At 38.9% G+C, this 16,719-nt stretch overlaps 1 protein-coding gene across 4 annotated transcripts in view; it reads right to left on the bottom strand.

Annotated features, from left to right (window-relative positions):
- Positions 1–16,719, bottom strand: part of DIS3L2 (DIS3 like 3'-5' exoribonuclease 2) — a 350,540-nt gene that overhangs the window by 162,317 nt on the left and 171,504 nt on the right. For all 4 annotated transcript variants that reach the window (XM_045481713.1, XM_045481715.1, XM_045481716.1 and 1 more), the window contains one exon: positions 7,791–7,964. In XM_045481713.1, the coding sequence (XP_045337669.1) occupies positions 7,791–7,964 (174 nt within the window). The remainder of the gene's footprint in view (positions 1–7,790; positions 7,965–16,719) is intronic.

Raw genomic sequence — 16,719 nt, 5'->3', positions numbered from 1 at the left:
CCTAGCAGGGGAAGGCAAACACTACCAACAACTTCTGCCGCGCAGGGGATGGAAGATTAGCCCCGCCTAGATCTTACACCTCCCAAAGTGGAATCAGAGCGTCACCTGCAAGTGGCAGACAGGATAGAAGATGAAGTCACTGTATGGCTCCACAGACACCACCAGGCAGGGGAAACTAGGGCGCTGCTGCTTGAGCTCATGGGATAGGATGGGGTGTATGGAATATTAACACCTTGCTAGGTCCCAACGAAACCATGACGTGTGCATGTGAGTGCACGTGCACGTTTCTGTTGGTGTTTGGCTGGAGAATGGTGGGTATTGCCAAAAAGGTTTCTGTTGTTAGACCACCCTTTCCTTGGTCTTTTGGCTGGAGGAGAAAGGTTTCTCTTAAAGATCTTTCTTCTTGTGCCTCTTGGTCATTCCAGGTTGGCGACTTCTACAACACCCTGTCTGGGCTATATGTGAGGCAATGAGGAAAACCAGGGGGATCACTGGTATGTTCCTTAAGTCCTGAGACTCCTGTGCAGACTGCCTTCTCTTTTCCACCTTTCTGGAACTTCCCATGCTTGTTTGTTGTGTTATGTCCATATTTTTGGTAAGAAGGAGGGCCAGGAGGAATGGGGGCACTCTATCTTTGTCAGAAACAGAAGTTGTTCCTCATTTTACTACAGTAATTATAACATTTTATTTATTCTTTAAGATGTTTTCCTAATCAATTTTCATATTACACAGCAAACTCTCTGAAGGCACTGGATTGTGTTTTGTCAATATTCATTTTCCCAGGAATACTAAAAGGAAACAGGAACGAATCCCAGAACTTGCTTTAAAACACGTTATATTCAACCAATGAATACATATTCTGCCAACGCTTTCTAAACAAAACTTTGTCTTTTCCTCCCCCCCTTTTATCCTATACGCGTGTGTTTACATATGTAATTTATTATATACCAAGTACTGAGTTAGAGTCTAGAAACAGAAAGACAAGTGAGCCCGAACCCTTGTTCTTGAGGGCTTTGCCACCCGTCAGGACAGCGTCACCCACAGGGAAGTTAGAGTGCAGTGTGGCAAGTGCTATAAAATAGGTGTGAACAAACGGTGAAGGGAGAGGAGAGTGGGGCATGACTAACTATTCCAGAGTGAGACGGCAAAGGCAGGTAAGATGGGCCCTGGAAAGCAGACGAAGGGCAGGGCAGGGTAGGGCATGGGCAAGATGCAGAGCTATGAGAGAGTAAAATGGTTTGGGGAAAGATGAAGGGCTGAATCAGAACAGGATACCATGAGGAAGCTAAGAAATTTATTTCCCTCTTTTCCTATTGTCAATAAAGTTGATAACTTCATTTTTTCACTTATACTGATATGAATTATCAAGCTACCCAACATTTTCTAGTCTTAAGAATGATTTGTCCATACAATTATGTACTTCTCATGGCTCTCATTTTCAAATTCTACCTTCCTTTCCCATGCACCGGTATCTTTGGTGGGAGGCTTGTTTCTTTCCCAAAACTTTCTGCTGGAAGGTGCCCTCTTTTATCTCCAGCCCAGGCATTAAAAAGTGGAGAGATGTGAGAGTGACATCAGCAGAACAGGCAGAGCACAGAGCTCTGAGAAGCCGCTACTCCATATGAGCATTAGGCCCCATTAATCTTTGTTATGTTCTATGAGTTACTTGTAATTTCATAAACAGTGAATTGGGATTTATGTGAATGGAATAATATTGACAGTGGTTTCAAATGACAATGACAGCTTCCTTGTTTAATGCAGAACAATTTAATGCTGCTCTGTTCCAGATAAGGAAAGAAGGGATTCCCTTGGCAATGAAGAGCTGAGATTTAAAGCATGATCCTTGGATTTTCTGTGTAGCCCACAGGGAGGCACAGTCAATGTATCTGTCAGATAAGTGTGGCAGCTGGTCACTGACGGAATACCATCTCTTTCAAGTGCAAGGATGAGATGATTGTGAATAACTCCAAAAGGACATCTCAAACCCAGAATCATACTCCATCAGAGTGGGTACATTTTGAAATATTTAGTCTGAGGAACACTAGATCCATGAGATGATCCACGAGAAAAAGCTCTAAGAAATCTATTACCCCACTGTTTTCTAAAAATATTTGGCCACAGAACCCTTTTACTTCATGACAGCCTATTAAAATCCCAAAGGACTCACGACCTACCAATACTTTTTGGAAAATCCTAACCTGATCGAATAATCCATTTTACAAAGGATGAAGTGCTCTCTCTCTCTCTCTCTCTCTGTCTCCCCAAATTTAATTAATCTGTTCAAGGTCACCCCGCCGGTTCCTAGGAGAGCTGGGACTACCTTCTGGTCCTCCTTCTATGCTGCCACACTCCCTCACCAGAGGAACCTTTTCTAAATGGCAATTTAATCATACTGGACTTCCTGATAAACAGCAAGATCATTAGTCATTTAATGTTAGTTATGTTTGAAAGCTTTCCCACAAAAGGGTTGACCTGAAAGAGGTTAGTATTATATGTCTCTCCTTTCAAGGAGCTATTTCAAGGTTGGTTTTACCTGGAGTGAAAGGAAATGTCTGTCTATTTGGAACAGTTCCATCTTGAAGATATTTCAATATTTCTTGCCACAGCACCCTTTCTGTGCTCAGTATTTTTAGCTCACTGTTTTCTATTTTGGCAGCCGAGAAGCTGCAGTTTGTAATTTTACCTCCAGCTTCATATTTCTTCTTAAAAGTGAATACAATGTCCTGTTTATAATAATAAAATCACTAGTTGGCAGAAGGACATTAAATGGAAAAAAAAAAAAAAAAAGAGAAAGCAATTGGAAAATTTAGAGCAAGCAATTTTAAGTGCCAAGTTTCACATTTGTAATGGTCCAGTGGAGGTCACTGGGCACCCTTTTTATTGAGGGGACAGTAAAGAAATAGATCCCCACAAGTTCTCCTGTGAAAAGTGATAGATACCACCTCTACTTCAAGGAAGCTCGTATTTTACTGAAAAGTGATGTGATCCAAACTTCCACAATATTACTAACTATAGGAAAAATATAAAAATCAGTTTAGCGTGGTATTTTCCCCCTCCAATATTTAGGTTTCCATTTTCCACTTTAATTGAGCTTTTAAGCTTTGGTTTCCTATTCCAGTTTAGCAACAAAGGAAAGAAAATAATAAGAATGAAATTAGCAATAATTGGAGCCAGTCTCAGAAATAACCTTGGGGTTTCTTGGGCTTCTGGTGCAACCCCCTTTGAGCAGTTTCCTTGGATACATTCTCTTCCTGATCCCCAAAGGCCTGAAGTATTGGTGTCGCTTGCTTTTTCCTTTTCTTCTCTTTTTTTAACCTCAGATGCCCTGCTAAAGAGAGCTGCAGGTCTAGGCCATGCAAGCAGGGATTCTCCAGGGACTAGAGCTCTAGGTCCAGAAAAATGGTGTTCCCGATCAGAAGGGCCAGATCACCCCTAGGAGTTCACACCAGCCTTCCTTCTTGAAAATTGCTAACCAACCATTTTTCTTTTCAAAATAAACACTATTTCTCTCAACTTCAGTTTGCAAAATATTACCCCAATTCCACTGGACTAAAAAACTGGAATTTTACTGACATAATTGGATTATGAGGTTTAAAGATTGATGGAACTTTTCTGTTCCAAATATAATTGTTCAAATATCAAACCTAAACGGGTATGTAGAAGTCCTTATGTAGCTACAGCCAGAGTAACACTGCGGCCTCCACGGCAGGGTGGCCGAGCAGAAGGGGTCAGGAAGCCACTGGAGCTGTGAGCCCGGTTACAGAAGGATCTGGAGTCTTAGAGGAAGGTGTCACCTTTTCTGCAGCTGCAGCCTATCATTGAATGAAGACTGCTTTAGTCACTCTAGTTCCCTCTATGCCTGCTCACTTTTCAGATCTCAGTGCAAGCACCAATGCCCTTGGCAGTTTGTTCATACTGATATTACAGCACTTGCGATACTCTGCAGTAATTTATCGGAGTGTAAATCTGTCTCCCTGAGAAAGAGTAAATTCCTAAAGAACAAGAATTAGGCCTCACTTGTCTTTGTATTTCCAGTAACTAACTTAGTACTTGGAGTATGTTACATGTACACATATAAAAATAATATATAAAAATATATAAATAGTTGTATATAGAAGACAGAAAAAGGAAAATGGCAAAGGTTTTACTTGGGAGTTTATAGAGTATGTATTAATTTACTCACAGCACATGTTTTTTAGTGGGTGCTGGGACTCATTCCGAGTTCTTCTGACATTAATTCGAAGGCACTGGACCCCTGAGCAGAAGAAATCATAGTACTACAAACTCTTGTACCCAGTACCTCTCCTCTCTGTCACAACTCCGTCCAAATACCGTATCCCTACTGCCCATGAATGGCATTCAATTACTTCCTATGCTTTCAGCCAACTGTGATCAGTGGGTATTTGCCTATGCTCCGTACATGCATTTATGGAAATTACCTAGTTTTAGCTAAACTAATCATTACAAAATAGGCAAGTGGCTAAAAAAGATTATTACAAAGATCCACAGACTAAAGGTAATGCTCAACTATACTAATTCTACTAATACCAAGAAAATAGAAAAGTTGACATTTCTCCTCCTCCCAATATAAATTCATCATCAGCCACATTATGATTTCAAAACAATGACCGTCAATCATATGTTATCCAGCAGGTCCTTAGGAAAAAATAAACACACTTCCTCTGTATCTTCAAGGTAAAAGTGATGTTTTAACAATAAGAAAAAAAGTGATTGATTTCGAAACGAAAATAAAATAAGAAACTCAGATTTTGAAGACAACATTTTTAAAAAGGGTGTTTGAAATGTTAGACAATTTGGGGACCTAAAAATGATCTTAGAGTATAAACTGTAAAACTACTCATATCTATACACTTAAACTTCCTGACAGAATTTTCTAACTAGTTTTTAAAGATGCTAACTGAAGAATAACTAGATTATGAGCCCATATTTAAAAAATCTAAAAAAAAATGTAGCAGCTTTCAATTAGTTCACAAGACCTGATGGACACGATGAAGGATGAAAAGTTATTAGCTGGATTATACTTCTGAATATAATTGGTTAATAGGACTAAAAAAAATTAGTATTATGATTTAGTTAAGTTCAACTCACTTCTGCTGAGGTATCTTTTTCAGTTCTGATAACCATTAAATCTAAAATTAAGTATCAAAATACATTGAACTTATAATCAGATTTTTGTGTTTCTATATCGTAGGCTGTGAAAGCAAAAATTGAAAAAAAAATCATAAAGAATTTCAATCACACTGCTCTCACCAAAAGTAAAATTATTAATGTGAAGTTTTCTATACCTTTTTAAAGTAAACAGCTTTCTACAGCTTTTTTAAGTAAAATAAAAATATCTTCACAATTTATTTTATTCTCACTTTTCTACTTTTATGTACATAATGTACATGACAAATTAGCAAATAAAGACATACACATTATTGGGAATGCGTGTTCAAAAAAGTTTAGAGATTACCACTACAGGTACCAGGAAGCAGTTGAAAGATGTTAAGCCCAAGGAGTAAAATAAATCAGATTTGAATTTTAGAAACATAATGCTAGAGGTAATAGGCAAGGAAAAAGTGTTGGGAGGTGTAACACTTTTTTTCAAAAAAAAAAACAAAACAAAACAACTCTGTTGCTATGCTCATAGCAGAGGGCATCCTATGAGCTCCCTGTATCTCTGGAACCTTTCACAGAACACATGAGCATGTTTTAAAAGAAGTCTTCTGCACAGCAAGGCCTCCTGCTCTGTGGTCTAACCCAGAAGGCAACAGGAGCCAGAGAAAAAGGTGAGGTGGAGCTATGAGAAGCAATGGAGAACACGCCAGAAGGGCTGACTGCTGAAGTGCCTTATTATTTATCCATAGGCTAGGAATCAGGCTAGAAAAGACTAAGCGCCTCTCTTTTCTGATATTCCCATTTATAATTTTTAAAAGACATAAAAGTTATTTTAAAAAGTAATTCGAAAAATAGAGCAATTTACAAATTGAAGTAAAATATTGCCTCCCTACCCTCAGCTATTCCACCGAGTCCACACACGATAATCACCGTCAACAGTTCGATGTATTTCCTTCCAGACCTTTTTCTGTGCATATATACTTTTATATGTGCAGATACATGTATGCGTGTGTATACACGCACATTTGGAGAGCATTTTTATATAATATATTTGGCAAGATATTATGGTCATCCTTTTAGGACAGTCCACATGGATCTAGCTCTTGACGGCGGCTTCTGGAATGCTACCTTGCTGATATGACACAGGTTATTTAACCATTCCTTTGTTGAGGGACATTGGAAGTGTCACTTTTACAACGGAGCAGCAATGAACATTCTTATACATCTATCTTTGTACACTTCTTTGGGTAGGATGGATTCCTGGAAGTCAAGTTTTTGGGTGAAAGGGTAGGTACATTTCAAATGTTGACAGTTACTGTGGAATGGCTACACTGACCTATAGCACAAACAATAAAGTTCAGGCATTCATTCTCAGTAAATTCTTTTTTATGGATTCCTAGGTTTAGGAAAAGATCTCAGAAAACAAGCCCCTCAATTTGTATATGAGAAAATGAAGGTTCAGAGAGGGTAAGGTTTGGGCCCAAGATCTAAAGCCCAGGATGAGATAACTGACCAGCAGGAGTTCTGTGAGTGGTGGTCACTGCTGAAAGCCAGGACAGTAACTTCAGTTAAGTGACATCAAATATAAAGTGTGTTCCACCAATAAGTAGGAAAGGGGACAGTCATCTCCTTTTCCTTGCTTACGCTTGGCAAGAAAAAAAAAGGCAGTAAACTCCTAAAAGATACAACAGCAAGAGGGGGCAGAGAAGGAGGATTCTCAAAGTAGGTGGAGTAACGGGCACTGAGCGCGAAGGGATCGTAAGTTCAGCCGCAAGAAGCGAGCAAGTGTGGTGGAAATGACTCTGACATGGGATGACCTTAGCGAAAAACCTTCCACAGCCTCAGTGGGTTGTACGAAAAGTTTCTTGGTTCTAAATATCTCCATGTGGCATCCAAAATGAATGCCAGTACTGAAACCAAATTCTGAAGAGAAATATCAGAAAAGAACTAACATCCCACAATGAAGAAACATCTTCAAAGAAGATGTTGTTATAAAAATACCACAAAAGTACTTTCCAACAAATTCCAGACCTAAAAGTAAAGCTTTAAAATGAAGCTCCAAGCACAGAAGCTTTGAATCCTTTGCTCTGTGCCTGAAGAGGCCCATGTGAAGGAAGGTACTTCTGACCAGATAACACTGTCTTTATTCAACCAGACCTACGGGGCATAACAAGGAGAAAAAAAGATGGCAATTGTATCTTTTGAAATTAGAATGGTCTAGAAGAGAGGTGGGCATACTTTTTCTCCAAGGGGCCAGAGAGCCCTTTGCACACCATATGGTCTCTGTTGCAACTACTCAACCTAATGTTGTAGTACAAAAAGACAGCCATAGAAAAAAATATAACCAAGTAAGCATGGTTGTGTTCCAATACAACTTAATGGATGCTAAAATTTGAATTTCGTATAGTTTTCACTAAAGATTCTTTTCATTTTGATTTTTTCCAATCACTTAAAAATACAAAAACCATTCTTAGCTCTTGGGCTGTACATAAACAGGCAGTGATTTAGTGCACCATAATTTGCCAATATTTGGTACAGAGCACTTAATTCTCAATAGAACTGAACTTGAACGTTGGTAGAAAGATGGAAATATCTGAGCTTCGTCCCTAAGAAGTTAAGTTTGAAGTTAGGTAGAAACGTGTTGTTCTTAAAGAGCTTCAGATATTTACCTTAAATCTCTTCTCTTGCTGAATTCCTCTGGTGGGATTGTCCAGGGCAGACCTTGAGGGAGACAGTCTAGAACTTCTGAAGAAAAATCAGAGAAATCCACACCATACTCTGTTAGTATTCCTTCTGTTTCAGGCTCAATTTCACCAGCCTGCCCAAGACTCTTAGCCAGATGCCTGTGGACAGGACAGAGAGGAACAACTATGTTAGTGAATAAATGGACCACAGGCATCATTTATTCTCTAAAAGAGAAGGTAGTAGGAAAATCTTCAAAACCTCCTGTCCGAATTTCCCCAGCAAGAACACCATCACCAGTGAGTAGGGGGCCAAGGAGAAGAGACAGTGATACTCTTGTCCTGTTAAATCCCCGTCTACAGTATAATTTTAACTTTCTTCAGGAATTCTGATGCGGGGAGTTGGGCCAGCTGGCCTTCCTTGGGCCTCTTGCAGTTGTTTTTCATGAAAAAGTCAAATTGATATCGGTAAAAGCCTTTTGTCAATTCCTTCTCTTGCAAACACCTTTAGAGACAATTCTGATCAGCTCAGTTTACTGCTAAGTCATTAGTTTCATAGCACCTACACATTAAGTCATGCTCACTAGATTGAATCTGACACATATTTTTCACAATTCTAACTTTTACCTTAATATATTAAATATTTTCATCTGAACACACAAGTAATATATGTTCACTGTAGAGAAGTTAGAAAATACAGAAATGCACCAAGAAGAAAGTTAAAATTATCTATAATCTGGTCATTTGGCAAACCACCATTCACATTTTGGGGTGTTGGTCTATTAAAAGTAAGACTGCATTTAATAGGCTAGTTCTGATGCTATGGGTAGGGTTCTACCCTTTAGAAGGCAAATATCACTCTTCATCAGTGGGTCATATAAAACAAAACTGATAGTGCTCAATTCTCCTATGTATTGGCATGCTATGTTCAGACTATAAGCCTTAAATTAGGTGTTGAACAGGAGATAGTCTTCCTGTAAGGAGTTTAGCTCTGGCATTAGGGCTGTCTCTGGAGCCATTCAATTTCTTTGAAGAAGATTCTGTATCCTTTGTAAGGGTAGATGCCTGGCTGTCAGAGTTCTTAAGTGCACAGTGGCAGAGGGAGAGACTGGGGATGTGGTGGCCTCATATGCAGACTTCTAATGAATTCCCATCTTCAGGCTTGCTACTGGAACTGGGCAGTGGTGGCAGCAGGGCTGGCCCCACCTCTCACGTGCCAGCCAAGAGAAGCCAGCCCATAGTTGGCACACCCAACTGCCCACCAGCATAGGTTCGAGGCAGCCTGCAGGTTGCCTGTGGGCTGCTCACATATAACATGGACTCAGACCAGTGCTATGTTCTCCGACTTAGGCGGTGATCTCCCAGAAAGCATACCAAAAAGCCAAAGGCAGCAAAAATATGAGGGGAAAAAATACAGAAAGCTGTCAGGAAGATCCATAAATATTTGGAAATTAAACAACCAGTGGGCTAAAAAAAAATCAGAAAATATTTCAAAATGAATAAAACACAATATGTCAATATTTGTGAAAAGCAGCTAAAGCATTACTTTGAGGGAAATTTATGTTTTAAATAAATGCTCATATTAGAAAAGAAGAAATGTATCAAATCAGTGATCTAAGCTTCTATCCGAAAAAATTGAAAAAAGAAAAGCAAGTAAGATCCCAGGTAAGCAGAAGGAAGAAAATAATTAAGAAATAAGGATCACTGGACAGAAAATGAAGAATAAAGAAAACCAATAAAATCAAAAGTTGATTCTTTGAAAAGAGAATAAAATAGGTAAGTTTCTAGTGAGGCTAATCAAGAATAAGAAGTTACCAGAATCGGGAATGAGAGAGGAAACATCATTATAGATCCTACAAGCATTAAGAGGATAAGAGAATTATGAATGGCTTTAAGCCAATACATTCAACAACTTGCATGGAATGGATAAATTCCTTGAAAGACACAAACTGCCTAAGATTATTCAAACTGAAACCAATATCTAAATAGTCCTATATCTATTTTAAAAACTGAATTCATAGTTTAAAACCTTCCTACAAAGAAAACTCCACGCCCAGATAGCTTCACTGGCAAATGTCGCCATGTACAGCATTAAGAAAGAATTAATACCAATTCCATACAAACTATTTCAGAATACAGACAAGGGTGAAACAATTTCCAACTGGTTTCATGAAGCCAGCATTACCTTGAAACCAAAATCAGACAAAGGATTCATGAGGTCAATATCCCTCGTGAATACAGACTGAAAATTCTTATGAAATGTTAGCAGACAGAAATAGCAATACAGTTGACCCTTGAACAATGAGGTTGAACTGTGTGGGTCTACTTACCGGAGATTTTTTTCAATGGGTAAATACAGTATTGTAAATGTATTTTCCCTTCCTTATGATTTTCTTAACATTTTCTTTTCTCTAGCTTACTTTGTTGTAGGACTAGAGTATAAAATACACATAACATACAGAATATGTGTTAATTGGCCATTTATGTTATTGGTAAGTCTTCCACTCAATAGTAGACTATTAGTAGTCAAATTTAGAAAAAGTCAAAAGTTATATACAGATTTTCAATTGTGTGAGAGTTCAGTGCCACTATCCCTGCATTGTTCAAGGGTTAACTGTATATAAAAAGGATAATACATCATGACCAAGTAAAGGTTTAAATATGTATGTATTTTTAATATTTATTTATTTTGAGAGAGAACACACAAGCAGGGCAGGGGCAGAGAGAGAGAGAGAGAGAGAATCCCAAGCAGGCTCCACATTGTCAGTGCACAGTCCAATGTAGGGCTCAAACTCACGAACTGTGAGATCATGACCTGAGCTGACATTGAGAGTTGGATGCTTAACCAACTGAGCCACCCAGGCACCCTGATGACCAAGTGAAGATTTAAAGATTTGTCCAACATTCAAAAATCAATCAATATAATTTACCATATTAGCAAAAAATGAGAAAAATATACAATCATTTTGATAGATGCAGAAAAAGCATTGGACAAAATTCAACATACATTCATGATCAAAACTCTGAATAAATGAGTAATGAACAGGAAATCCTCAACTTGATTAATGGCCCCTATGAAAACTCTAGAGCTAATAGCAAAACTTAATGGTGACATACTAAATGCTTTCCTCTGGACCAGGAAGACAACAAGGATGTTAACTCTCACCAATACTATTAAACATGGTATTGGAGGTCCCACTGAGTGCCATAATGCAAGAAAAGGAAAGAAAAAGCATACAAATTAGAAAAGAAGACTTCTACGTGACATGTAAATGGGCCAAAGAACTACAGTTTCCATTAAAGAAATGACTAGTCTGCTACATAATGCCAGGCCTTTATAGAAGACCCCTCTCATTCTATGAAAACCAGAGGCCAGCACGCTGTGTATGATTTAGACTCTGCCATAACTCATGACTTTGAATGTGGAGAGAATGACACAAAAACCGAGAGGTGCTTAAGATTCATTCGTGGCAGCCGGAATGGTTTCCAGTGACAGCAGTGGTAGTAGCAGTGTCCAGTGGCAATGTTGTTCTGAGAAAGCACTGGTGGGAACCATGGGCATTGTGGCCAAACTAATCCTGATAAAAGATGATGATTGGACTTCTTGTCCTTGCCTCTCCAGATATGCCTTTGTTCTCACCTACAATTTTCTTAAACATTCAAGATTCTTACTAATTTCTGTGGGTGGCGCCTGGGTGGCTCAATCGGTTAAGCGTCCGACTCTTGATCTCAGCTCACGTCTTGAGCTCAGGGTCATAAATGTAAGCCCCACAGTGGGCACGAAGCCTACTTAAAGAAAAAAAAAAAGGAGGGGGGGTACCTGGGTGGCTCAATCAGTTAAATGTCCAACTTCAGCTTGGGTCATGATCTCATGGTTCATGAGTTCGAGCCTGCATCAGGCTCTGTACTGACAGCTCAGAGCCTGGACCTGCTTCAGATTCTTTGTCTCCCTCTCTCTCTGTCCATCCCCTGCTCACACTCTGTCTCTGTCTCAAAAATAAACATTAAAAAAAAAAAAAGAATCTAGACATGGGGCTCTTGGCTGGCTCAGTCAGTTGAGGATGGAACATTTGATTTTAGGGTTGTCAGTTTAAGCCTCACATTGGGTGTAGAGCTTACTTAAAAATAAACAAAAGGTTCTATACAGTTAAAGACTCAAGTCTCATTAATTTTCAAAATGACTACATTATTACCTGTGTTCACTAGAATGAAATTCCTATTGAGGATTTAAGGAATCTGTTGTCACTGCCTTTGAAGTTTGAAGGACATTTTGGAAATTAATGGGACCTGAGTTACTTCCAACCCATCTATTATTCTCATAGGTTCCTGAGGTTCTGTTTTCTACATTCATCTTCTAAAACTAATGCCTTTATCTGTCTGGGTTCTTGGTTGCAAGCACAAGAAACTAACTGAATGGAAAAGGAATTTATTGAAAAGAAATCAAGGAGCTCACAGAAAGTAAGAGGCTTGAAGAACCTGAAAAAGGGATGTAAGCAAAGAGTTACATGGTCAGCCTCTAAGTCCTTGATACCAGGCTAAGCTGAAAACTCAGGGACTTCCTATGTATATCAAACACGTATTTTGTTTTTGTTTTATTTATTTATTTATTTATTTATTTATTTATTTATTTATTTGAGAAGGAGACAGCATGAGCAGAGGAGGGGCAGAGACAGGAGAGGACAGAGGATCTGAAGTGGGCTCTGCATGGACAGCAGAGAGCCCAATGTGGGGCTCGAACTAATGAACTGCGAGATCATGACCTGAGCTGAAGGCAGACACTTAACTGACTGAGCCACCCAGGTGCCCCTCAAACAAGTATTTTGAATCTCTTGCAGCTGCCAGGATAAGTACGGGGCTGGGGGTGGGGGGGTAGGGTGGGATTCAAAGGGCAGTAAATTATTACATCATTAAATTCAGGGTCTCACTGAGTCTCTCATGTGAAATGTGGGGGTACTAATCACAAAGAATAAGAGAGAACCAGACACTCTTTTTCTACACACACACACACACACACACACACACACACACACACACTATTATATAGGAGGATGCAGAAAGGTCTGAGGACCTTGGATGCCTAGTTCCAACTGACCTTCCATTGTCATGAATCATAAGTGGACTATGATAGGGTTATATCCATTCTAAGGGGTGGTCTCTGAAAAGAGAGTAGAGCAGAAACTTCCTCTCTGTAAGCAGAACTTCAAGCAATATATCCATGGTCTACTTTGGCTGAAGAAACATGGCCTGATGAGCAGTTGCCACAAGTTTAGGAGATCACAGGGAGCTGAAAGAAGAAAGACTGGAGTACTGGTGACAAGGACATCTGGGGAAGAGACATGGGCATGAAATGGGCCTACTGAAATGAACCCAGAGTATGACTGTTTGTGTTCCATAAGAATGCTCAGCAAAAGACTTCCACTGTGGAAGCAGGACGATTTGTCCCGAGAATGTCAACCAACCTCCTTCCCCAACCACTGCAGTGTTTGCTCAATGGGAATAAAAACAAGGTACAAAGCAGCAGAAAATTAGTTCCACAGCATAAACTTCCTCTCACTAATGAGGACCTGACTACCACACCTGCAGGATGCCAGTATGCCAGCAGCAACCAGCTCTGAGCCTCTGATTCAGAACCACAGCAAGAAGACCCACCAACTACTTGATAGCAGATTGAGTTTGTTGAGCTCTTCTGTGATACAGAGGGCAGTTACTTCTCTCCATTGAAAGAAACACTAACTCTGGATTTGGGTTTGCTACCTTCATTTGGTCCACCCATCTTGCTTATAGAAACGCAACCCACAGATTTACCAAATTATCTTTTAAACTATTATATTACTCAACACTGTACGTAATTGAGGATTTAGTCTTCCAGAAGTAGCAAAGCTCACTGAATTCACGGATTAGAATGGTGTAATAGCGTACTAATGAACTAAATTGGAAGGCAACATCTTATGAGGCTGGACTGCTATCCTCTAGGATATAATGTTGCTCTTAGTATCCTAGAGTCAAGCACATGGTCTGGGAACCAAGAGTGCATGGGAGGAGTTGGGCCTTTCAATATCATATTTAAGACCCATTCCCAATAATACTCACCTCTACAACTGAAAGATTTTAATATTGCTAGGGCTATAGTCATGATTCCTCTGAATTGGAAGCTAGACTCCCAATTGATAAAACAAGGCACAAAGTATACTACCCATTTCCTGGGGGAAAAAAAAAACATATTTGCAATTCAAGCCAGTTGAGGGATGACTCAGAAGTAAAGATTCAAGAGCAGTGAGTAATAATACAGAGAAGTTAATCACAGATTATGTTGAGACATGAAATTGCCAATATATTTGACCATTTACCCATAAAACACAATTTCACATGATTCTACCCTAATGTATCACAAATCACATAAAATAATTAATTACACAAAATCAGATAGCATAGTTTCTGGGGATGTATAAACAATGAGGTAGATCATACGGAGAATGCAGAGAATGAAACTAGTGTGAAAAGAAACACATTCTTCTATGTGGTGAAAGCATCAGTAACAGTCTCTGTGAGGCAGACTTAAAACACACTGGCCACCCTACTCTTAGCTGGTGATTTTAGAATGGCCAAAAATGATTATCTTATGCCTGAAGTGGGAAAGGGTCTAAACATTTGAACAAAAGGCATTTTATAATATCCAACTTTTCAAATATAGTACTAAAATCTGGGAAGACACCATTATTTAAAGATGGGAAGGAGACATCCCAGACATTCCATTAAAAAAATACTGCATGTCAACAGGAAGAAAGAAACAAGGTAAAGAAACGGCAGAAGAAGAAAAAAAAACCATATTCTGTAAGTATGTGGACACAGAAATTGGTATCTCGACCAAAGATATTCACAAGAATATATCACCACTATAAGGAAAGAGCTCAAAGATGCAAGTGCATATTAAAAACATTAATTTTACAAAAGGAAATAAAAACCTAGTGCTTTAGACCTAGGAAATAAGTAGAGAAGAAAAATAAAACCACTCCAAAATGAAGGTCATTAAAAAAAATTTTTTTTAAGTTTATTTTTGAGAGACAAGAGAGACAGAGCACGAGGAGGGGGAGGGGCAGAGAGAGAGGGAGACACAGGATCTGAAGGAGGCTCCAGGCTCTGAGCTGTCAGCACAGAGCCTGACGCTGGGCTCGAACACACGAACCGTGAGATCATGACCTGAGCCAAAGTCAGTTGCTTAACTGATGGAGCCACCCAGGCGCCCCAAGTGAAGGTCATTTTTGATGGAGGTAACTAAGGAAGGAGGTAACTAAGGAAGGAGGTAACTAATGAAGACTAACTCTGAAAAAAAATAAGGTTCATTGAGAAAAAACTTGAGAGAAGTGAGGAAGATGAAATTGGAAAGTACAAAGAGTGTTTTAAAAGATTACAGAGAAAACAGATATGAAAGGCAGATGAAGGAGATCCAACTTTGGAATAAGGGGTATTCCTGAAGGAACTAGATATATGGAATAGAAAACATTTTCCATGCCATTAAGACAACTTTCCTGAAATAAAAGAAATTTCACATGGAGAAAGTATATGCCATGTCTCAGGGAAAACTAATACAGAAAATCACCACTGAAACATAGCCTAGTGAAGCCTACTGGACTTTGAAGATGAAGATTTCTAAGTGCAAGAACTCGAAGAATATAGTTCTCATAAACCTGTTCTGAAAAACTACTAGATGAAGAACTATAGCCTACCAAGAAACGAAGAAATCTCCCCAAAAGACTAGTGCTGAGTACCGAATCCACCTCTGTGGGGGTGGGGCGGTGAAAAAGGAGGACAAAAGTAAGCTGGTAAAGATGGACTTAATATTAATTGTCAGAACAAGTCATATCACTCACTGAATGTTAACTGAAATTTAATGAAAAAAAAGTTGTCTTTTATTTAGTTTTATTGGTGCTTTCTGTTCTGGCAAAATTTTTCACTAGACTCTATTTTTGAATCCAAAGAATCTTGACTTGTTTACCAAAATTACAATACGGCTCGTAAAGACAAAATTATATTTTGGTTACGGCTTCCAAATGTAATCAATGACTCCAAGTTTCTATTAGTAGTAATTAACATTTATTTTACTAAGTTCCAAAGAACATTTCTCAAGTACCTTATTTAAATAAATTTATTATAGATTTTCACTGGAGACAGACCTGACAGCACCATAGCCAGGATAGCCTGCAGGAGATAAAAATCTAACCAGTCAGCATGCTGAAAGAGCTCAAGCATTTGGCTTTAGATGTCCTAGAAAAAATCTTACGCTATTTTACTCGTAAGTTCTGCTGCCACCCTAAAAACCAGAATACCTTGGGATCTAAACAGGAGCATGACCTACTAGGGAACTGACTTATATACATTGCCTATTTGTCTTATTTGCTTTCATTTTTTAATTTTGGTGTAAATTTTACTTAAAATGAATACTGCAAGTAAAATTCCCTTCCACATGTTATAGTTCCAATATTATAGCTTTCTAGGTAGTTTCTGTCTTCATTGTCTTAAAAGATCGCAACAGCTGCTTTTGGACAACTATGATTCAAAGTTGCATCAAAATGTCTGGCCAATTCTCTTAAAAACCACACTTGAGGTTTTTAAACCACACTTAAAAACCACTACTCTGCATTAAAATATGTCCTTCAAAGGGTGCCTGGGTGGCTCAGTTGGTTAAGCTCAGGTCATGATCTTGCAGTTCATGGGTTTGGGCCCATGTAGGGCTCTGTGCTGACAACTCAGAGCCTGGAGCCTGCTTTGAATTCTCCTCGCTCTCTGTTCCTCTCCCACTCATGCTCTCTCAAAAATAAACATTAAAAAAATTTTTTTTGTAAATGTCCTTCAAAAATAACGTTGAAATTCATAGCCAAGAGGACCCTAAGGAGACATGATAACAAATAAATGTATAGGT

The sequence above is a fragment of the Leopardus geoffroyi genome, chromosome C1 (assembly GCF_018350155.1).
Source record: "Leopardus geoffroyi isolate Oge1 chromosome C1, O.geoffroyi_Oge1_pat1.0, whole genome shotgun sequence".
Classification (NCBI taxonomy): Eukaryota; Metazoa; Chordata; class Mammalia; order Carnivora; family Felidae; genus Leopardus; species Leopardus geoffroyi.
This window is presented reverse-complemented; position numbering and strand designations above follow the sequence as displayed.